The 24,424-nt window shown below is 39.4% G+C and overlaps 1 protein-coding gene and 1 non-coding gene across 5 annotated transcripts; both read right to left on the bottom strand.

Moving 5' to 3' along the window:
• Window positions 1-2,764: 2,764 nt before the first annotated feature.
• KATNA1 (katanin catalytic subunit A1) lies at window positions 2,765-22,401 on the bottom strand. 4 transcript variants are annotated; one of them, XM_049800280.1, is made up of 12 exons: window positions 22,309-22,388; window positions 18,176-18,237; window positions 16,982-17,156; window positions 16,114-16,271; window positions 13,619-13,802; window positions 11,938-12,059; window positions 10,457-10,562; window positions 9,956-10,114; window positions 8,697-8,823; window positions 7,051-7,185; window positions 6,650-6,776; window positions 2,765-3,101 (listed from the first exon to the last, which is right to left on the bottom strand). In XM_049800280.1, the coding sequence occupies exons 3-12, from the start codon at window positions 17,150-17,152 to the stop codon at window positions 2,903-2,905; spliced, it is 1,488 nt and encodes a 495-aa protein (XP_049656237.1). In that variant the 5' UTR covers window positions 17,153-17,156; window positions 18,176-18,237; window positions 22,309-22,388; the 3' UTR covers window positions 2,765-2,902. The 4 variants fall into 4 exon arrangements, with proteins under 4 accessions (XP_049656237.1, XP_049656236.1, XP_049656238.1 ...); XM_049800279.1 differs by lacking the exon at window positions 18,176-18,237 and having other exon boundaries at window positions 22,309-22,401; XM_049800281.1 differs by lacking the exons at window positions 18,176-18,237; window positions 22,309-22,388 and adding an exon at window positions 22,023-22,270.
• A 251-nt stretch (window positions 22,402-22,652) lies between these two features.
• TRNAG-GCC (transfer RNA glycine (anticodon GCC)) lies at window positions 22,653-22,723 on the bottom strand. The gene has a single exon. It is a non-coding gene; the product is annotated as a tRNA-Gly (tRNA).
• Window positions 22,724-24,424: the final 1,701 nt, after the last annotated feature.

Below are 24,424 nucleotides of genomic sequence, written 5' to 3'. Positions count from 1 at the left end.
ATATAAGGGAAGAAAGTAGGATGGACATGAAACACAACAGTTCTTCCTTACTGCACAAGCACAGTATGAATTGTACTGCAGATGGAAATTCGGCAGCTGTTAGCATGTGCTCTTCGCATTCGTACTTCGGAAACTAAACCAAGCACCTGCACAGCAACAAGAGATTTAACTCTAAACAGCTGCAACATGAGTGGTTAAGCCTGAAGAAGTTTTGATACTGCTTCACAACTTGGCCGATTTCCATGAGCTAAATAATCCTCTTCTGTATTGTGTTCTAAAAAGTTACAAAGCACAAGGAAAGAAATATTACCGTCAGATGAATGAAACTAAATAAAAAACAATAGTGCAAATCTTGAACACAGTAATTGCCAGACAGTATTGCTGTGCTATGGAACTGGAGCTATCAAGTCTTAAAAAGTTAAAGTGCTAGTGTCCTGCTTTAGCATGCACATGGTTTTCCTGAGTCATAAAACCCTCATGCCTTTCAGAAGAACGCTACTTTCAGCTGGGACCACTCTGAACCATTTTGTAAAACAGTTTAAAAACTCCTTCCCACAACTAACACAGTTATGAAAGGGCAACTGTCCTGCATGCCAGTCACAGTAGGTCTCATTTTTCCAGGATGTGAGTTGACAGGGATACAGGTGCCAGCTAGGGGAAAGAAAGGGGGTGCAGAACTAAGAAAAAAACCAACAACAACCAAAAAAACCAAACCAAAAATCCACTACTACCCAAAAAAACCCACTCTGTAGGATGGCAGTAGGTTTTTAGGAAAGGCAAAATCTCTTATCTCCCCACAAATTGTGCCTCACTGCAGCCCTCCACGTTCTGTCTCGCCCTCAGAATGTCTCTCTGCCCTTTACACACACCGAGTTAAGCAGCCCTGGCCCTTTCCTCCAGAGGGGTTGGTATCATCATGTTCTGCATTCCAAAACAAAACGAACCTCTCAGCTACAAATTCAGCATCTACCACTCCCCCCCGCTCCCTTATTACACAGGTGTTCAGGTGTTCACTCTTCATTTAGAGCAAACAGGGCTGGTTAAGCTCTAGTACTAAAATACTCTTTTTAAAATGAAGTTTACTTTAGATGTTCTCAAAATACATCATGCTTTCAGTCTAAGTGGCCCTTTACTGGACTGCTTCCAAGGACTAAACCTTGCCTAGTTTCCCTTCTCACATATCGAGTATTTTGATTTGCTTGCAATGAATTGATTTATGGGAAGAAATCTCCTCCTGCAACATCAATGCATAGCAGACAGCTTTACACTCATCCTAACATACAAACAGAAGAATAAGTATGAAAAGAATGCACTTCTTCAAAATACTGCATCTTTTTCTTAACTCTTGACACACACGGCTATCCTTTTGGAAGGAAAGAGGTAAATTTGATTTCCATTTTGGAGATGGAAGTCTGTAAACAGACACACTTGTATACTCACCCCAACTTCTTCCCTTTGTTTCTGGGTTCATTATGCCAGGTCCACCCAGGGATTCAGGACCTCTCCACATCTGCATCTCAGTGTCTTACTACAGTGCCTCATCACTGGCACTGCTGAAAGTCCCTTTTCAGCGTGTCCAGCTGTCACTCATGACATAGTGCTGAATTCTGAGTACATAAACAAGATGTTCACGATAATGGCATTTACACAACTGTGTACTTGGGACGCATTTGCCTTCTACTCAGACTGCAACTTTTCATTATCATTTGTCCTTCCCATCTGCCTTGCAGCATCAGAAGAGACACGTGAGCAGGAATTCCACAGCCAGTTCCCTATAGCATATATCTACCAGCTGAAACAAGTCTAGACATATTTGATTAATGAAAAAGCATGAGGTTCAGCTGTAAGCAGAACTACAGCTGCCTGCTCTGAGATGAGCTAGCAGGAAAAATAACATGTTTCCAAAATAATAGGAGATGGACAGAAGTGATAGATGGTTTAGTTACAATGACCAACTGTTGAGCAAAATCTAAAGCAATGACATAAATGGTCACTGTAGAACCACTCAGAGAACTGCTTCTACATTCCACTTGTCACGTAATGCAAAAAGAGAATTTAGATTTTACATCAAACACGCAAGTCAGGGTTATGAACAGAAAACAATTGAGCACAAATGTAACACACACACTGCCTTACCAGAATAAATGTGCAGTGTAAGCCAGGACCCAACCTACTGGTCTAGCGGTTTGAAGCTTACAGTACCATACAGTCAAGGAAGAAAAACATATTTCAGTATTGATGCCAGAAAGCTTTTGTTTTCTCTCAGACTTACAAGGAGACTGCACACATGACTCTGCATCAGGGCTGGCTGCACCGTATTGGTTTACACTGGCTGGATGTATTTTAACATTACTTAATAGATACTGTAAGCCAGTGATGATCCTACCCCTTGCTTAAACTTCAGTTGAATCTATTGACTCTTAGTAGCACAAGGGTTGCTGTTTTAAATCTCAACCTTTGTACAAGTTCTTTATTAATACCTTAGAAACAGTTTAAGGGTAGAATTCTCTAAGATCAATTAGCAAAACCATCTATGTAACTGCACCCTGTTCATCCCATTTTCTAGTTCTCAGCATTCCTTACTCACTTAGCAGGGCTAGTTTGGGGTTTTTTTGGTGTGATAAACCCTATGATGCAAGAGTTCTTGTCATTTAAGTCACTTTAAAATCTTGAAGATCAAAGCAGATCCCATCAGTATTTTTCACATTTGAGAAAAATGGGTAACTTTTGAGCTAGTTCAAAGAGAGCTAGACAGAATTTGCATTTTAAAAAAAAAATTTATTTAGACATCTGTTGCTCTTAAATTACAAAAGTTAAAAAGAGCACGCAGTGCATTGACACACTACTTATTACTTATAAAGCTGTTTTAAGACGTAAGGTGGCTTCTTCAAGATAAGACAACTCAGCATGATCCAAATTCAACTATCCATTTCTCATATTTCTCAATGTCCGCAGCAGATACAGATTTAGAAACTTTCTTCAAAGCTATTTCAAAGTCTTCCATAGTTGTTGGCATGTGCATTTCATCTCGGGAAAGATTTCTTATTTCTTCTGGTGTCAAGCCTTCAATACGCCTTCTCATAGCCATCAACGATGCATCTCTGTTAAGGATGCAAAAGAAAAAAACAAAGTTACTTAATACAGAATGGCAAGTTCAGTTGTTTGAAAGGCTCAACATAGCATTCCAGTTAAGCTGCTGCAGTCAAAAAGATACAACACAGAACTGTAAACTTTTACGGTAAGATCTCCAAGTGCTTGTACAACCTACAACACCATGCTATCCGTATTTTTCAAACATGGATTTATCCTCACTAGATCTTTGAATAGCTACTATTCACAGGCTAGGCAAAAGAGGTGAAGACTAACTGGTTTATCTAATGCCACTGCATGTCTATGATGTAGCTCCTGTTTGTAGTATTTTAAAACAGGAACAAGGCAAAAGTAATGGTTTCACTCCTCCTACGCGTAGAAGTGGCTGGAATGTTTTGAACGTTTCCTGGTCCAAATAGGAATCCACAGTATCTACCTCCAACCTATACTTTCACAGCTAAATGTTAAACTACAAAATTTATTCAGCCTGTAGCTCCTCAAACTTCTGGCCTCAATAAACATTAAGTGTGTCATTTTCTTGCTGCACTAAGTTTGACTGCATTTGGATTTCCAACAGTAATATCAGTAGCAGCAGGTGATGAGCTGGTGAGGTGATAAATGGGTGACACTGAAAGACTGAAGTTCCTGCTAATTTGTTGTTATATAGCTTATAATAAGAAGAAAATGCTACTTATTTTGTCTAGCAGTAAAAAAGATGGAAGGGTAATCCTGGCAATATCACAACAGTGTATCATATGATATTAGTAGGTGAGAATCCAAAGAAAGAAAAAAAACTTACACATTGTCTTCTAGGAGGATTTAGAAAGATGGTTTCAGCATATTCTGTTTCAGTTTCACCCCCTCCCCCTAAAGGAAACCATAACTGACAGACTTCATGAATTTACTAAGTTTTTAGTAATTAGAATGCACACTACAATAACTAGAATTTCAGAACAACCCCCAAAAGTTGCCTAGTTGAACTCCATCTAGTCAAATACCACCATGCTTTGCTGTTATATCATAATTTGTGAAGTAAAAACGAGTGTTACACAGTGGGGTGGGGGAGCATCCCATGCATCTACTTTGCCTCCAGATGGCAGTTTACAAAAAAAACAAAAACAAAAAAACCCCCCAAAACCAACAAGAGCAACCCAAACAAACAAACAAAAAACCCCACCATACTTCAACACACCCACAAAATTAAAGTGCAGCTGCCACCACTTACTTAAGTAAAGTCATGTTACTGACAGTCATTCCAACATCAACTCTTAGTGCTTCCTCAAGTGCACCCTTAGTGCCTGAAGAATCACCAAAACTATATTCAAAAAACAAGAAGCCACCCACTGGAACACACAGTTCTGTTCCAAAGGCCTTTCAACCTTCACAGTCCACTCAAAACAACAATTCAAAGTCAGTTCGTACTCACATCTAATATGCAATTTAGATGCATTTTGTATTTCCTGAATGTCTTTTTAAAATAAAGTTTCACCTTCATTTTCCATGGCTATATGCTGACTCTTAGTACTGCACCGTCATTTCTGATTGGTTTTCACTCTGGCTCAGCTAACTTTGGATTTCACCTCAAATTCTTTAAGGTAGGAGAGTAATTGAGCAAACCAGAGTTCTTCATTCACTTTTTCTTAAGTTTGGCTTGTGTCATTAGCGAGGACTGTTAGTCTACAAGTTTGAACTTTACTACACTTATGTATCGTGAGCCTGAACCATACAAAAGCACTTTTAAATCAGCCACGTCTTTTTGTCTCAATGTAAATGAAACAATCATGTCTAAGATCTGTTTTTCCTGATACCATTAACAAAGTGTAAGTACACAGGCTAATATGCATACTTTCTTACTAATTTCAAATCATGCACATCCAAACCCCAACTTGTCTGGATTTCTGGTTGCTGCCACTTCAGTCATCTCTAAGGAGACTGCCACAAATGAAGGACTCGGGTGTTTCTTTGTGGTTTTGTTTTTTTTAATAGTATTTTTACAATTGGACTTTGATTAAAAAATAAAAAGCAACAGTGTGTGTGTGCGCGTATGTATATACACATGAAATTCGCTGAAAAACATTACAAGTATTCTGACTTTTAAACAAGGATGCTAGTATCCAGTATAAAATTAATTACAAATAACAAACACCGAACAGACCGGAGGAGACAAACTGCAGCTAAAATGCACAAAGCAGCAAGCCAAATAAACTCTTTTGTACAACATGAACCTATTGGCACAAACTCCTTTCAAAGCACAACCAACACCAAAACTGAGCAAAAGAACACCACAAATTCATCTCACAAACCTACAAATGAAACAAATCTGCACAACACTGATTCTGAGCAACTAACATACATTCTTTTCCCAGACACTGTGTAAGGTTTGTTCAGGAAATAGTACTGAGGCTCTAAACTCTTAGCTCAGACTTAAGTGACCCTTCTCACAGAGACTTTGGTGGCAGTTTTGTGCACAGGTTACTCGCATTCATCCCTGTGGCACAGCGTATCGCCCTTTCAGCTGTGCTGACAAGCATTTACAGAGCTGTATTAGGAATCAAGGCAAGGAATGGATCTGCATTTGAGGAAAGTAATGAGGACGTGTTTTTAATCCAGAACAGTTCTCTTATCCTTTTTAAAGTACAGCCCCACAACAGTTGCGCTGGCGCAACTTGGAGCTCAAGCCTTGCACTGCCACACTTCAGTGCTACCTCCAAAGCCTGAAAGCATAGTTACATGGGTGCTTATTAGATGACAACAGCATCTTAAGCTGTTTCAGTTCTTTGTCCCTTACTGCTCATTCCATAATTTGCTACCCCTGCCAACTGTGCTACTGCAAATCTTTAGATGTAAACCAGATGAGTGATAATAGTCTCTTAGAAGATTGGTCATTTCCTTCCCTTTTCAATTTTTGAAAGAAAAGAAAAGATTAGGGGAATGGTTAGAAAGTATTTTTAGTTGATTATTTCAGGAGTCTAATTCATATAATAGGCCTATAAATGATTGTATGCAAACAGTGCTGAGAAGGGGAGATGGAGGAGGTAGGAAAAAAGTCAGCCTCATCACTAAAGCCAATGTGATGAATACCCAGCTCTTGTACTGTCACACAATATGGTATATCTTTTCTGTGTCACAAAAGAAAAACACTCCACATTTTTACTTTAGTTATTCTGGCCTCTGCCGCTATTGCTTCTTACACATGGATGTTCCGCTAAAGTAGTATAACCTCAGAGGAATGACTGCAACTCTACAAGTTAAAGTCTACCTTCCTGTGGATATTCCTTATGCAAGAAATTTGGTGTATAGGAAAGAACACGGAATTTTACCTAAATCATAGCTTGTTTAGATCACTATGTTGCAACCGCTCTTCCTCATTATTATATGAAAATATCAAATGGAAATCTAGGTAAATATTAATGCAGTATTTCACCTTTTAGCCATACATAAAAAACAGATTACAGTCTGTTTTTATCCAACAACTTTAATCATTTAAATTAGTTACTTTACAAACAGTTTTCTCAGAGTTTGTAGCAGTTGTAACACAAATGATGCAATGTTAACATACCTGCATACGTTGGTAATGTCTGCACCTGAATAACCCTCCATTTTCTCAGCTATATTTGCAAGGTCAACATCATCAGCCAGTTCCAGCTCTCGCAGATTTATTCTTAGGAGTTCCTCTCTACCTTTTGCTAATCAAAGAATAGAAAATTGAGTCTATACAATTTGCTTTCTGAAGACAAATAATGAATTGAAGAAGGATAAGAGGGAAGAATGAGAAAAAGGACACTGTACTTGCTACAAAGGTAAGTGTTCAATGTTTAGATTTAACCTGATCCTGAATTCATAAGTGAATTTGCATACATGTATCAATTAGATTTTTAAACTAGGTGATCAAAACTAAAGGATATTGATAAAGTTTAGATTTTAGTCTTTTCAACCACTCCTCTTCCCAAGACTTCATACCTGATGGTAAAGGAATGTAAATTCTCTTTTCTAGTCTCCGTCTTAGGGCTTCATCAATATCCCAAGGAAAATTAGTAGCAGCAAGTACCATGACCATCTTGGAAGGATCATCATTTTCAGTAGCCCCTCCAACACCTGCATTAGAGAAGAGAGGAAGTAAAATGTACGTGTATTTTGTGAAACTTCCTGTAACAAGAGAACATCCACAATTCTATAATATTAAAGCAGCTACTCTATTACACTCTAGTGAGTCCAAGTGCAATAGAATCACTAAGTGCAACAGAGTTCAGTTTTTCATCTATATGGCAGCCTCCAAGCAAAAATGGAGACTTGGTTTAAATAGGAGTGGTGGCATAGGCCACTGCTCAGATCAGAAAGTTCCTCTCTATCATGGCTGGAATGGTTTTATGGCAGAGTTGTTTGTACTTCTGCCATTACAGTGTTTGAATTTTCACATCAATGTCCTGCAATAGCATGTGAAAAAAACCAAAACAATGCCCCAAAACCATCACCACACCAAAACCCACACACCGCTCCCTCTGCAACAGTATTCACTAACAGCCATGCAAAAGCAGCATTACTCCTGTACAAAGTTTCTTCACTTCTGAATTCAGGCCAAATATTTCACATGTGCAGGTGGATTCTTGCAAACTGCTGAAGTGAATGTTTAAGTTTGGTGGACTGAATCACAACTTTTCAGTGGCAGAGAGAACACCTCAGTCTCTAAAGTACTATGAAACTGCTGCTATACAAAGATGTTAATTTCATTAAACTTGCTACCCTCTGCATTTACTGTTTTTGCTTTTAATCATAGGATTGGGCTGTGGAATAGCCACTGTATGTAGTCTGCCTGAAAATTTGCATACAAAACACCATTTATGAATGCTCAGGTAAAAGGACTTCAAATAGTTGCTACTAATAAAATTAGCTTATGTACATACTTGAGTTATGAGAACAGTATTACAGCTCTGCTGCTATTTAAAATCAAACATAAAAGGGTATCAACATCAGAGAACCAGAAATAAATATTTTGACTCATGGAATTCTATCACAAATTAGTCCATACATTAGCACTTTTCAGTTGCTCCTTTCCTTCTCTCTGCTCACCAGAGTATAAAAAGGATGCTTCTATAGCAATTTTGCACAGTGTAACCTACTTTTAAACTTTATTGATTTGTGAAATATTAACCAAATAGCTGTGATGAACTCAGTGTTTTAAAAAGAAAACTCTCCCAACCACTTCTGAAGTTAAGTGTCATGATTGCCTTTGAAGTTTAAATTGGAACCAGTGACAGTTCTTCTGAACAACTTTTTACTTGGTTTTGGAGAAGTGAGATACTAGGTAAAGATTGAGAGGAGCATTTAATAATACTTTTTTTCTTCTGCAGTTTCAAAATCTTGTATTTTCCACTGAATCTTCATTATTCTGGGTCAGTAATATAAGGTCATTGCTCAGATGCTAAAATACTGTTAAATAATCGGCAACTTTTTTCCTTTCACACTGATAATTGGAATAGTGCACTTGTATCTTTTAACCCCAATTTTATGTAAGGCTTTCAAACAAACTGCTTCTGAAGAATGAAGATTTGACACTCCCCCCCCAAGTTTCCTCCAGTCCAGCACTTCCCAGTGATCAGGTTACTCACCATCCATTTGAACTAGCAGTTCTGCCTTGACACGTCGGCTAGCTTCATGCTCCTCTGAAGTTCCCCTGCGACTACAGATAGAGTCTATCTCGTCAATAAATATAGTTGTCGGGGCATAAAATCGAGCCTAAAGAAAGCAGAAGATAAAACAGAAACTAAATGGCAGTCTACTCGCATTTAAGAAATAGCAGCATATTCAGAGCTGAGTAGTTACATGCTTACCCCAATGAATCAGCTCGTAAATATCAAAAAATACCTAACTTTCCCTCTCTTTGACCATTGCACACAGCTACAGACCAGCTGTGCATTCATTAATAACATTTGAGCAGAACAGTTTTTGGCAAAGTCCTATAATTGTTAAGGGTATAAACAAATTTTTAATAAGCTAAAGGCAGTTTTACACATCTGGAATAACGTTTATAACTGTGAAAGTCATCACAGAATGCTTGAATAAGGACTCAGTTAAAGCTAGGACAAACATTAAGCTAGGACACCATGATATGGAACCTGTCCAAGAGACAGGTCAACTGCAAAATAACTCTAACCTTTCTGAAAAAAAAGAGAGGTCAAAGATGAGGATCTGTGATAATAAAAGCTATTGTCCTACAGTAGTTGAGATGCTGTCCATTGTGTATATGCATTTTTGATTGATAGGCATGATATCAACTAATTTAATATGGTCAAACTATATTGTAAAAGAGATCTTTTATTTCCTGACTTTTCTGACTACTGCAATTGCAACTCTGCTGCCCTCTTCAGTATTGGGCACCCTCGCAAACACGGCATGTAACACATGAAAAAAAGACTACATATTCTGAGCCAATTTCAAATGTTATGTGCTCTGAAGACAACCACAATTTGGAGGTCCACTTATTTTAAGCACAAACAAAAAAACACCCACAAGAACAACCAAAACCACACACAGCCTAAGCAGCATTCTCACCCAGAAAGCAATTAGATTCCACCTCCAGTTTTACATTCAAATATGTTCTACAGCATTCATCAGCTTATAGCAAGCTACCTCTAATGTAATAACCTAACCCTGAAAATAAAGACAACCTAATTTTTCAGTTTTTATAAAGCTATTTAGGAATAATCAGACCTTGAATGTACATGGCCAAATCAGAAGGTCCTAAAGCATTTGAAGGTTTGAGAGCTGTTTATGTATGCTACGAGTTCTAAACCTTGGCAAGGTTTCACTATTCCAGAAGTAATTCTATTTCATTATGTCACTACTTAAGTTCAGAAACTTCAATCACCATTTCAAACAGCAGACGAACAAGTTTCTCAGATTCTCCTCTGTATTTTGAGGTAAGTGTGGAAGAAGAAACATTGAAAAAAGTAGTCTTGCATTCAGTGGCTACAGCTTTTGCCAGGAGGGTCTTTCCAGTACCAGGAGGACCAACCATCAGCACGCCCTATTAAAATGAAAAAGAACTACTTTTAGGACAGGAATCAAAACACAGACAATTTCACAATTTGTTTAGTAGTATAATATTAAAACATTAAATTTAAACTTTCCCTTGAAAAGTTATTCAAATTTAATTAATTAATTACTATTGCTTCCTTGCAACAATATAGCTGAAGACAGTGTATTTATCTGGCTGACATCTTTATTTTGTTAGTACTATTTACCATAAATTTTGTTACTAAAAAGTGGTTAGAATTTATATAAACTGTAAACCACCTGAAATTTCTTGTTCTGCCAAGATCCAAACTCAGAATCCTACTTACGATCACAGGATCAGATTTTTTCATACCTTCCATGGTCTTCTAATTCCCTTAAAAAACTCTGGCATCCACATTGGTAAAACTACAGCTTCCTTAAGCAGCTTTTTGGCTTCTACTAAATCAGCAATGTCATCCCTGACAAGAAAGAGAAAGTTGTTTGACAGATTCAGACAGACTGCAAAAGAATCAGTCTACAGCTCAAAGCAACATGCAGTTAAACTTATTGTTATGTAACGGCTCTTCCATAATGCAGGAAAATGAGTTGGATTTATGTTCTAGCGGCAAAAACCTACAACTACAGTTGACATCCGGCTAGTAGACTCCAGCTGGATGCAAAAGCAAGGAAAGACACAAACTGTTTCACTAGAGCATCGTTGCTCTTACTCACAGGACGAATAAGCAGAATAAGGCAAGTTGGTTAAACTTATGCTAGTTACAGATGATGCTTTTTTCTTTTGCTCAGGGGTTGGCTGTCCCTGAAACCTGAATAGCATCTTTCATTGTTACAAGAACAACTTACTGAAGACTAGTAAATGGAGCTGAATTAAAAAGAATTCTTAGAATCCTTTTTCAGAATTACAAATGTATTAATGCTTAGATACCTTATAGGCTGGTCTTATTTTCTTGAGGGTAACTCACAGGGCATTCCACTTATCAGCATGTGCCCAATAATATTTATGTTTCAAAACATATCTATATGGAGAATTAGTTCAAATCTGACATTCTAATTTAAGATTCAATATAAAAACTGAAACATATATTTACATATTAAACTGAAAAATACATGACAGTTGCACGCAAAGTTGTTTGTGGGATTGTTAAGGGGTTTTTTAAAGCCTATTTTACTTGCCAGAAGATTTTTGCTCATTTAATCCTCACAAAACCACCTAAGCCTGGAAACATTTGGAATGCAAAACAACCTTTGTATAAGGTTTAATATTTAACACATTTATGTAAAGGTACTGTCACATGGTTGTATTTTATACTGGCGGTCACCTCACATCCAGCAAGATTTCAAAGGGTTCCTATATTGACATAACTTCTTTGTTAATTGCTTTTCTATCTTGGTATGCCCCTGGGTAGTGAAACAGGTTTTTAAATGAAGAGACACTGGCAGACGCTAGAATCTTACACATTGCAAAATAGTATCTCAAAAAACTGATTTCAGGACTCTTAGAAAAGTTTGAGAAGGTTTGTAAGGTCAGGTTGGATAGGGCTTTGAGCAACCTGATCTAGGGAAAGATGCCCCTGCCCATGGCAAGGTGTTGGACTAGCTGATCTTTAAAGGTTCCTTCCAACCCAAACTATTCTATGAAACTATGGGTGGAAAAAAAAAGTTCTAAAAATATTCAACTATGCAAGAAGTTTAGTTGCCTATTTAATGAGTAAAGAAAACCTGTAGGTACTTTTTATATGTCAGCATATGCTAAAACTCTTAATTCTTGTCATATTGCATAAGAGGAAAAAGAAACAACCACTCAGAAAGACTGGCAGCAGTATTCAAACTTACCATCGAATGTTGGGATTCTGAGAAATTATATCTCTTTCCAAAGCTTCTACTAAATCTTTATCATATCCAGTACTATCAAATTTCTTTGGTTCAGACTCTGAAATCTCAGATGTGGATTTGTTCTACATATAAAGGATATAACAATGTAAATACGTAACAATGGTTATGCTATTAATGGATTTTTATAACAACTTCACAATAGCATCATATTTCTAGAAGATGGCAACATAAACCAGCATGAAAATTATGAAGCATCCATATTCCTGCTGCACTGCAGGATCTATGTTGTTCACCCAGACTTCTGTACTGCCCCGGTCCCATTGCCTTCTCCTCAAAGCCAGCATATTGTACTGATGCAGTTTCTCTGCTTTAGTAGATAATCAAAACTGCATACACCCATCCCAGCATAACAGTGTTCGCCTCTTCTCCCAGAGAAATCCAAAACTATCTGAGACAGTAGCTGGGTAGCAGGAATTATGCATGAGACTGGATCAGAAAGTGTCACACTGAACTAGAGTATCTCAAATCCTAACGTGTCATAAATACGCCATATATATGCAACACAAAAAAAATTAAGCAGGACTTCCATATATAGGATGAGCAAAAGTGATCTGCAGTAAGACCACGGAAGTAAAAAAGAGCTAATTAACTGCTACAGAAGCATGGACATGAACAGCAGAGAAGCAGCTCTGCAGTACAGCAGAAGCAAAGAACCTACACAGTTGAAAGGGCTCAAACAGCAAAGACCATGCAACTGAAAGAAAATAAAATGCACCAGACATACCCTGGTTTTTATACACTTAACAGCAAGCACTGGTGATGACAGAACAACTGTAAAAAAGAAAAAAGACCTATCCTGTCTCTGTATGTGTATACCCTTAGTGGGAGAGAATTATCACTCAAAGAAAATGTAATTTAGCTCCTAATAAAAGTAGTAGCTTACATAGCTAAACAATTCCACCCTTGTAGTTTATACTGTTTCCACAGGCCATGACATCTTACCACAACATAAGGTTGCTGAAGCTAACAAACTATTACATGGATATTGGATTTATTGTGACTCTGGAAAACTACGAACTTAGCGTCTTCAGTATGTCTTACTCTGGTCATGTGAATTTATGGAGACCAGAGCACAAGCAAAAATTAAAGCACTCTGACTGCAAAGAATAGATCATAGATCATTCTCTCTCATGAAGTATGTTGGGTTTTTGTTTTAAACTGAAAAGAGTCTGGTCCTAATACCAGATAACAACAACAACAAAAAAAGTAAAAGTTTCCCTTTAAGATTAAATAAATCTTGAAATGCTTTGGAACAGGCGAGTCAATCTCAGTCTAAAATATATGAAATCAATTAAAGAACCCACAAGGACATCCCATTTGAATGAGCTCCAATCAGGCTCAGTTTCAGTAATTCAGTGGTATAATTTTAAACAACTATCTCTCAGTTGCAGTGAACAAGCCCACATTTACCAGATCACTTCATCCAAATGTGGGTTTGTTTTTTTTAATTAATCCGTAACCAAGAATGTCCATAAAGCAAAGATAACTCAAGGTGAGATTCAAATCAGCATGCCAACTTGAACAGAAGAAACATTTTGTAGACATCTAATTTTATAGTACACTCAGCATTAAGAAAGCAAGACTGAGCTTCTCAACTTCATGAAGTTATTTGCAAGCTTACCTTTTCCTCTTTTCCTTTATTTTGCTGATCCTTTTTTTCCCGGCTGCGGACCGCCTTCCCTTTATCATTGGGATTTCGAGAGGATGGACGGTGAGGGCCTCTGACAGCTGCACTTATACGATTATTGTGACCTCTGCAATCGCTGCACTGAGCGGACTGACGTTTTCTGGGTCCTGGCGAAGGTCTAATTAGTTGTAACATATGCAAAAAGCCTCAGTGTAAAGTCACTGGTGAGCACTACATAGCCAAATCAAGTGGTTACAAACTGAAAAGCCATTTTGCTCAAGACAAAAAACTCTATGTCAGAAACAAGACAGACATTTTTAGATAGTCACAAGCTCAGGGCTCATTTGCTTAAAACAAGCTCCTTGCTTTGTATATTTCATAAATAAAAGTATCCCCTAGTATTATGGAGCTTAGGAAAAAAAATAAACAAACAAAAACCCCACATATTTTTGCCTTAACACAGTGGTCCTCACTCTCCTACCCAAAGAAATTTAAAGGTTTCTTGGGAATGACAGTTTTATTTTCACTTCCTTTTATTTTCACTTCTTGGGAGAGAAAAAACGTATGCAAGGCCTCCGAGGCCTCCAGTTGTTTGAAGCTAGACTGCTTTTAGAAGCACATATGAATAAACCAATATCATGATTGGTATTATGGATTTCTTTTTTAAAATTCAGTTTCTTCCCCATACAAATCCATTACTCTCACAGATACACTTTTTCCATAGACCTTCCTAAAATTCCAGCATTAATAAGCTATTTAAGTTCAAGGATATTTCTAGAGAACAGAAAATGGAAGACACCGATTTGGAGAGCATTTACTTGAACTAGAAGATATGTTCTGACATATCATTCAAGATATATCAGGATCCAGTACCTTCATAAAAGTTGTCTTTAATTGACTCACAGCAACAAGTTTGTCAGAACTGTACATATCTCTTCAGGGTCAAATGCATATTAGGCAACATGAATATGCTAATGAGAAGATCATAAGTGTTAAAAGTCTTTTCACTCTCCAAATGGATTACCTACCAACCTATACTTTTATTTATGAACACCTAGTTACCTCTGAATTCCACCCCAAAGCTCAAAATAAAGGAATGGTGTTATTACATGTCTAATTTCCACCTAAATTTGTGAGTTCTGCTATCTCAGTATAGGAATTAACTGTGGCTGTTCCAACGCAACACAGCCCAAGTTTTCACTGTGGCTTTTTCACATTACCACAACTCAATACTTCACCAGCTAGCAAGATAAATGGAACAGAAATAATTCTCTCAAGTCTTCCCTTTTTTTGTGTATCTCTTCTCTAGAAAGCTTCAAAACATTAGGAAAGTTCTACTTCCCAGACTCTATTCTTCCAGAAGGGTTGAATGAAATCAGCCAGCAGCGTTTCAAAGTTACTAAATGAGATAAACAGAAACAGTGTGACCACACAAGACCCCTTTCTTTCAGAAGGCAGGTTTAAAATAAATCGATTAAAAAAACCCCAAACATAAAAACGTACCCATAAAGACTGAAGTTATCCGTCTGCAAGAAACAGCATGTAAGTTCAAAGCCTCAAAGAACAGTTTGACAGCACAGCTAAGCTGATCTAATAGTTACTTTCTGTCAAAATGCACAGTTCTCTGTCTGCTTTGCATGCACTCCTGTACCCTCCTTCATGCTACCACTGGCATGTGTTAGAACCTCCAATTAATCAGTTCAGAGAACTAATCTCAGGAAAAAAACCCAACAAAAGCCAACAAACTAAAAGCCAGACAAAAAAACACTAGCCCCACAAAACAGTGTCTTTTTTTGCCAGTTTAGCATCCTGGACCAGCTTATCAACACCAACAAAGTCAAAAGTGAAAAAAAAAAAAACCACAAACCAAACCTCAGGGAACTGTGGAGGGTAGGACTACCCTTTCAGCAGCAGCTACGTTGTCAAACCACACCACAAGGCCTTGGTTTCACAGTCACTAACCCAGCATAATTCAAAACTACATCTGAAATAAGCAGGCTTGCCTGCAGCTGCTTGTTCCCACCCCTTCCCTTGAGCTTATGTCAGCCTAACTGACCAGTTCCTGAAGGAGATCAGGAAGCCACCTTGCTACACAAAAGGAACTGAGCTTGGACAGATTTCACTGTTACTCTGATAATACATCTTCCTCCTTTTCATATCAGCTACATGCAGAATCATTTTAAAGTTGATGAAAAGATCAATTCAGGAATAGAGTTGAGCTTCCATGGAATGACAAGTTTATCTTGAGTCGGGGGTCAGGGGGAAAAGCTTGACATTAGTCAAGCCTATATAAGATAAAATCCCCAGAAGTTTCCCAGCTGAAGTAGGCTGTCTCAAAATAGCATCTCCTTCACCACAAATGGCGACAAGCTGTTGGTGTAAATGTTACACATTGAAGTTCTAGAACAAAAATTACACAGGAACAGATTGAAGTCAAAGCACACTTTGCGCTGATAAACATTCATTTAGATCTTCAGGTTTTCTCTTACCTACGTTCAGCAGGTACTGGCAAAGACCAGACTTCTGCATCATGAGCTGGTAATTCTTGTTGTGAAGCTTTCAATGGAGTACTGTCTAATTTAAAACTCTCTAGTGTTTTCATTATATCTTTCACATGCTTAGCTTCCACACTTATCTCCTGCCAAACCTGATTAAAAAAAAAAGTAGATTAAGCACATTGCAAATAAGTTGATAACAGTCCTCTGTTCAAGCCCATGTAATGCCTGGATGGATTCCACAAGGTCTCACAAGCTACTTGATTCTACTTCAATAGAAAAGAATAACACAGATCAGATACTAAGAAGGTTTTTCTGCCTTCCTCAGCACATTTAAAGAAGAAACAGATAGATTTTGGATTTAAAACCAAAGAGATTTTTGACAAATTTTGCATATGAAACAAGTATGACAGAAAAGAACACAACTTAATAGACTGAATGTCAATGAAAAAAACGATGGTTTGTGTTAAGGATAAATTAACATGGTAGCCACAACTCAGTTTCTATTAAGGAACTAAGTCACACTACTAAAACTTTGAGAGGGAAATAAGACCATTCAAAACGATACCAGCCTAAAAAACTTCAGCATAACAGGGTCTCTCATTGGCAAGGAGCTGACAAGCCAGACAGTGCACTGGCTCCCCAGGGCTGTGTTCCATTGCCTGTTTTCTCCTTGTCAGAGCCAGAAGTCATAAAGAAGACTTATTTAAGCCTATATAATAAAAAAGCGCCTATATAGAACAGCTCTGCAGTTTATCAGAGAATGGTGTAAGTATTTTTATACTTTTGTTTACCATAAGATAGGCAATTTTTGCCACTTTAATGCTTTTCCCTCAAAATGTCCCAGAGAAGTACTATTTACCTGTTGCCATTTCTGTTGCAGGTATGTATCTCTGACAGAGTAGAGGTACTTATTCATTTGGTCAAGAACTCCCTGGTAGTAGACCATCGCAGAGTCATAATTTCCCAGTAAGGCATATTCACGGGCCAGCTTTACATTCTCACTGATCATAACAAGGCTCATGTTCAGCATGAAGCTGAAAAAAATAGGAAATATTAAGGGAAAAAAAAATAATCCCAGGATGAGAACAAATTTTTGCAACTATTTTCATATGCTTATTACCTCATTTGGCATATCAAAATATAGAAGCTAGAAATATACTCATTAGAAGAAGGTCCTAGAACAAATGCCATCCATACAAAAAGATAACTGTTTCTCTATTACTAGAAATTAAACTCTTCACTTCATAGAATTATTTCATGTGATGAAGATTCTGTTGAAAAACATATACAAGATAGGCAGATTTAAATGCACTGTTGCAAGCCACAATTGCACACTCTCCTTCCCTCTTTATCATAGTGTAAGATAAATTGGTATTTTACTGCTAGCACTACAACATCATCCATACTATAACGGCCTGTGGTTTGAAAAAAAAACAAACCTCCAACAAACAATAAACAAAAGCCCTGACAGATGCATTAAATTCTGTTAATTTTTTTGCCTTAATCCACACATACAAGTTTAACAGTCTGATTTTGCCTTGTGGAGAACACCATTTTTCCATTTGTTTGATTTTACAACTCTTCAGTTTTATTTAAAGTTTCTTTGAAACAAATATCCCCCTTCCATGCCTAGCCTTCACCTTCCTTTCATCTTCATTTTTACACTTAAAAAGAAACTTGAAAAATGTTGAGGCTGCTAAGTTATCACTGAGAGGTAAGGAAAGGCCAGAATTAGACATTTAGTGTGTAGCGACCCACTCTATTTAACATATTGTTCAAACCATGCTACTGTTCCCCAACAGTGGGTTTTTCGGTTGGGTTTTTTTTTTTTTTTTTTTCAGAGCAAACATCATGGACTGTGACCACTTCCACTTTGCAGCATTAGCAGAATCTGTGCTTTTAGATTAGAATAGCACAGAACTATTATTTATACAAATACAGTAATAAGTAGAAGCAGTAGACTTATTCTCTACAGTCACCACTGTCCACCGAGCAGTCATCCTATGTTCTTATCCATTACTTATACATCCCAGCCCCTTCTTGTCTAAGATACCTGCACCGTGTCCTCTTTTCCTGTCTCTTGCACACCAAGAACTTCCCCACTCTCCTAATTTCCTAGAACCAAGCACAGAAAACATTAAAGTAAGCAAATAAACATGCCTGCAAGAGAGTTGTCTTGCTCTTATTTCAGTACCTGTACCCACTACCACTAAGATGCAATTGGAGACAAGCAATTACGCCTAAGCCCTGGGATGAAGCATACTTGATACAGATCAACTATTTAAAGAATATAAGAGGTACTAAACTCACATGCGCAATAAACAGATTTAAGACTGCACACATTTCAAGACCAGGTCAGGGTCAGATTCGGACACATTATCAGAGGTTTCAGAAGCCACACTTTGCACACACCAGACAATGTACTGCTGAAACATTAGCTCCCCATTGTAAAGAGGAGCTGCTAAGTACAAATCAAACTTTTTAAGACTTCCACTCCTTTTTCTGTCCCCTTCCCAAGTAGCTTTATGCACAGACACACAGCTGATCCATTCCTGAGACAACACCCTCTTCTTTTCGCTTCCTCTTCTTTCCCCAGTTTCCCCTGAAACGGGTAGCTGCTGTGAAAAGTTCCAGCCCAATCAGCAAAACTCTGGCAGCAGTGGAGCTGAAGAAAGGCCTCTGACAGCCCGAACCCATCCACGCAGAAGGGACCCGTGGGGCTGACTCTGGAAACCTGCCATCGTAAGAACCTACGCTATATAATCTCACTCTGGCCAGAGACTTGCTGAGCTGGCCATGATGTCTACAAGCTGATATAGTTAATGTGACCAGCAACTACAAAGACTAACACGCTAAATAGGCTTTGGAGACACAGTTTGACTTAGGAGTTTTGTTGGTTTTTACCTCAGGAGCAAGAGCCTGAAGGTGTTTGTCAACTGCTGTATGGATCATCACACAGATATTACCAAAGTTTTCCCTGCTATATTTAGGAGCAAGCTTTTCCACTCCTGCTCATCCTACCAGATACACCTGTTTGCCTGTCCTGAGAATTCAAACTGATGACTAACACTACTGAAATCACAAGTTGAGCAAGATGCTAATAAACATTTTAAAAATCAAGTAATAGCAAGTTACTAAACCCAAACTAGACTTTCAAACACAGAGAGAAGTCATAGATAACTTTTTTTACATTGAATGCTGTAGAGCGATCCAAGCAGAACAGCAATTCTGTTTAAATATCCGGGGGGGGGGGGGGGGGGGGGGGGAAGCTTGTAAGAGTAGTTTTCAACTGGAAATGTGAAAATAGCAAGAACCAAAAAACCCACCCCAAAACCTAAAAAGGCTAAGTCATAAAGATATGAAAGCTTGGGACCAAAATGACAGTATTACACATAACAAAAGAGTAAATGTGATTTTCAGGTGAGAGAAGACAGAGAAAGGAAGGACAGAAAGGAGAAACAGACACATAAGAAGAATGAATTAACATCTCCTATGGCAGGGGAGGGAACATGCTTACTTAAGTTTATAATGCTTCCAACATAACCAAAAGTAGTAATTCCAATGAAAACCCAGGAATGTATCCGTTTCATCAGTGGTACTGAAAATGCAAAAGAATTTAGTTTAAACTAGAAAACCACTTTAATTTGTTGCTTCAAGTTGAGTCACAAGAGCAGAAGAGCTTGAAGTGGCTTCCAAATACAAGGCTCTTGTGTACAAGTGGGGCAGAAGAAGCTGCTGGCTCTCCTTATGTCTGGGCATGTCACTGCTGCTGCCACTTGAATACAGGCAGTATCAGAGCTGGCACACTAATGTGACTCTCTAGGCTTACTGCACCTGTAACTGAAGATGCTGAAGCAGTTCTATGACAGGGGAAAAAACTGAGTTAGAGTACTAATCTGAAACCAGATTAAAGTTTGCAGCAGAAAGCCATAGCAGACTGTGGTAGCTCAGAGTAGGGTGTAAGATACATAAGGGAGAGGTGTGAGTATGCACAAATCCAGAGTTAAACCAGACCTGAAGCAATTAAAAAAAAAAAACCACCACAAAACTAATCCTGCACCACTTAAGAGTTTTTAAAGTGTTTACAAATACCTAGTACTATCACATAACAGGATGTCAAAGCAGCAAGGCTGCACTTATCAGCTATGACCTTTCCGTGAATCATGCCCAATGAAGTTATCTATGTTCCAACAGCAACTGAAACAGTAATGAGCTCGTAAAGTTTACAGGATATAAGGAAAGTAACCTAAGCATTTTGTCTTGCAGGTTTAATTCTACACTGTGTAGAAACACATGCTTCACAATAAGAATACTCACTCTCTACACTAGCTGTGAGTATATACGGTGCCCTGAAATTCACACAACAGAAACCCATCTAATTAACCCATCTCTAGTAAGAGAATACATTTTATCATTTGCTCCAAGCATCTAAAATACTTCTAGAGTTGGAACAGCCCAGAGCAGCGGGGGCTGAAACCTAACAAAGGTTCAAGATACCTAGAGCTTTTGAAAATGAGGTTTTGGAACTTATTTTTATATTTTATTTTAAAGATAACAGCCTGACCATCATCACGAAAACACTGGGGATACATCATGTTTTCCACAAAGACTTTAAGGAATTATCATAAGGAATGACTATAAGTAATTTCTGCTCACATTCATACATTAGAATTTGGGAAGCTGAAACTGAACACAGTACCAATCCTGTTTCACAAAGAAATCCCACACAACTTTAAAAAATGAAAGAAGAGATCGATATGCAGATATTAGGAGAGAAGATTAAAGTCAGGGTCTATCAGTTACTATGGGGAACCCATCAGCTACTCTGCTGACTCAGAGAACAGCACAAGCTGTACAAGGAAAATAAATCCAAAGGGTCCTTCAGTCCAGCCTTAATGTTTGGACTAAGCCAGAGCCTGAATTTTGGCAGAGCGTACATGTTTCCATTATTTCAGCCTGCTATACAGGCTCTGACATCAAAGCAACCATAAAATTCAGAAAGTTCTCTCAGGAAGCCAGAAGAGAAAAAAAACAACCCACAAAGTAATCGCTTTCAGGAAATCAATTTTTACTGATGACATGGTGGTCTACATCACCTCAGAGCTCCCTTCCAGCTTTAATACTCTTCTTCATAACATCCGCTCCTAGCAACATTTGGTATCAACAAGTGATTGTGTTAATTACTTGGGAAACAGAAGAGTTGCCAGACTTACTAGATACTAAACATACTGGTTCTCATACACTTATTTTATTTAACAGTAACGGTAGTGAAAGAAAAACGACCAGCAACCACAAACATAAGCATACTTACCTGTTAGTGAAAAAAAAAAAAATAAAAATCATTAGATAGAGATACACTGTTGGCAGATAACTTTATGTTTTCAAGGCTAAGCCTTTCAAAAGACTTTAAAAAAATAATCATATTACTTAGTCCCCATTTCATGGGAGCTGGCATTCTTTTAGATGGTCAATATTAAATTAGAAAATTTCTCAGAAAATTTAGAAGGGGTGTGCAGCAGAATGGGTATCTGGAATTGATGCCTGCTGCTTCTCTCTGGAGAGAAAACTAGAATAACTGCAAAAAACCTTACTTCATTAAGGGGGGGAAAAAAACCAACAACAGGTGGAGGGGGGAGGGAGAAGCCCGAACCAAAGCTCAGAGTTTGAACGAGCGCCACCGGTGCCATAACAGAGCAGCCCACCTCGCCCGACTCCCCGGGGGCAGAGCGCTGAGCTGCCGCGCACCTGCAGGCAGTCGCCTGTCGACGACTTTAGGGACGCCCCGGCGATGCCCCGTGCGGCTCCGAGCACGTGTAAGCTACAGTAGTGTCGTAAGACCGACGAGCACGGTGTAATGGTCACGAGTGTCACGACAGCAACGACCGCGGCGACTCACTCACCGGAGCACCGCCCGGTCCCTGGGCCGCGGGACAGAGGAGCCGAAACCCTCCTGCCGCCGGGGCGGTGAGGCGCCCGGCTTCCCTCGGGGCGGCCCAGGCCAGGCGGGGAGCGGGCGTGGCCCCTCGCCTCCGGCGGGCAGCCCCTCGCCTCAGGCCGAGCAGGGGCAGCGCATGGCCCTCGGGAGGCGGGGACGGGCGCCCCGCAACGGCCACAGCGGCGGCCGGGGGCGGGCAACCAGGCCTCCACGAGGAAGGAAATCGCGGCGGGTCTCTCTCGCTCACTTACTCCGCTCCACAGCTCGGCCCCCACGGCGGCAGCAGCTCCCAGCAGCCGCGACCCCTCCGCTTCTTCCTCCTCCAGCCGCGCTAACCCCACCCCCGGCCCTGCCCGCCGCCGCCGCCGCCACCGCCTCCTCCTCCTCCCGCCGCCGCCGGCAGTTTGAAGGCAAATCCGGCTGCGTCACTTCCAGCCCGGCGAGGAGGCGGTGTGGGTAGAGGTCCGCCTCAGACGGGCCGACAACACGTTGGTGGCTGTTTGAGCATTATTACTGACCGCGATGAGCTGCTTTTTATTATTATCATTTTTTATTTTTAGGTGGGGAATAAAAGAAAAAAAAAAAAAAATTCACCTGCATTGGCCGGGAATCGAACCCGGGCCTCCCGCGTGGCAGGCGAGAATTCTACCACTGAACCACCAATGCTTGTACGACGAGCTTTTCCCGCCTCCTTCAGTTGAAGGTGACAGGAGCGGACTGCGCCTGCGCCGCCGCGGGCTTTCAAACGGTCGCGGGACCGTTTGAAAGCCCGCGGCGGCGGTTGAGAATTCCAAAATGGATCACCCTTCCTCCCTTTGCAGGTGGCTAATGGATGCCGTACTTCCACTCCCCCAACCCAAAGGTAGAAGAATTAGGATCGACATAGTCTCTGGGATAAGGCACTGGTCTCGGCATCCGCAGTTTGAGATGGGCGCTTCAAGAAGGGGACTTTCTCAAAGACGATTTTCCCTAATAAACCTGAAAGCTGCGAGATGTTGTCATGTCACTCTTAAGAAAATGAATAGCTTCATGATACATAATGTATGCATAATAAATAACTAAGATTTAATTATTTTGATGAAAGAGGCAGCAGAGGTCAGGGAAAGAGCACCAATAAATTGAACTCTTGAACACCAAAATATGTACTTTTAAGAACAGGTTACAAACGTGAGATGACAGCTAAGTTCAATAACATTTTTGCTATTAAAACATATGCAATTTTTTCCTTAATCAAGTAGAGTTGTTGCAGCATAAAAGGGACTCGGGGGAGTGAAGGAGAAGGAAAGAAAAATAAATGCATTTGGGCAACTAATGTTTACATTTCATATTTGATTAGCCCAAACAAGAATTTTGTTTTCACTGCTTACAAAGATTCATTGTGTTTTTTATTATCTCGGCAGGCATTAGGCTACAGAAACCGATTCTGAGAAAACAGAAACAGTTTGTAAACCTCAGCAATGTCACTGATTACCAGTAGCTGCTAATTCAGTTAGGCTGTTCACAACTGCTGGAGGTCCTTCTTGTATTCTGAAGTAACTTTTAAATAAGTGTCAATGCAACCATCCACTCACATCCCCCTAGGTCCAAGACGCACGCTACGCTAACAGTTCCGTCAGCAGGGGCAAGGAAGCCTCAGCTTCTCAGCTGTCGGGTACAGACAGGCAAGCAGGAAATCTGGCCCTCCTGCACGAAGGAGTACCCACTGGAAAAGTCAGCATAAAAAGGTGCGTGTTCTTTTCATACAAACGTCAGGGGACTGACTAGGAGATCGTGATCCAAGCCACCACCACGTAACCCTATAAAACCCAAACATACCAGTAAGCATTAAGAGATCACATACCACGCATGTAGCTGGACTACAGGTATCCAGAGACCTGGCAAAAGGGGATGCCCATGCCATGAGAGAGACAAGTACAGAATACTCAAAAGACCGGTGAGTAACTTACTATGGCTGTGAGAGAATGCAAGATTGCCAAGTTTAGTAACTAGGCACGTAATAAATGAATAACTTGCTTAAGCGGAATTGTGCGGTGGTCTATGTATTTAATTGGAGGATCCAAAAGAACTGACAGGCAGAAGGATATTTATAATACAAAAAAGACATTATATATACATATACACATGTGGAATATATCTATATATATCTATATAGATAAATCAGTAAACTTGAATAGTGCCTTTATCAAGAACATCTTAAGGCATTCAAACATCTTACTACAACATTGACCCAATTTATTGTCTTTTTGCTTTGGCTGAATTAAAGCAGATTAAAGGTCTGATCTGAAACACCAAAGACATCTGAAACCAAAGCCTAATAGTATCTTGGGTGACAGCAGCATCATCTAAGAACCCACCCACTGCACTGCC

This window comes from Accipiter gentilis, chromosome 5 (assembly GCF_929443795.1).
Source record: "Accipiter gentilis chromosome 5, bAccGen1.1, whole genome shotgun sequence".
Taxonomy (NCBI): Eukaryota; Metazoa; Chordata; class Aves; order Accipitriformes; family Accipitridae; genus Astur; species Astur gentilis.
The sequence above is the reverse complement of the archived record's forward strand: the minus strand, read 5'-3'. Positions and strand labels throughout refer to the sequence as shown.

Excerpts from the sequence above, each read along its gene's own strand:
- KATNA1 (XM_049800279.1), bottom strand. The coding sequence starts at position 17,152 with ATGCTGAACATGAGCCTTGTTATGATCAGTGAGAATGTAAAGCTGGCC. Across the intron at positions 13,803-16,113 it reads CCAGTACCTGCTGAACGTAG|ACCTTCGCCAGGACCCAGAA; the intron begins GTAAGAGAAAAC and ends ACAACTAATTAG. Across the intron at positions 12,060-13,618 it reads ATAAAGGAAAAGAGGAAAAG|AACAAATCCACATCTGAGAT; the intron begins GTAAGCTTGCAA and ends CTTTATATGTAG.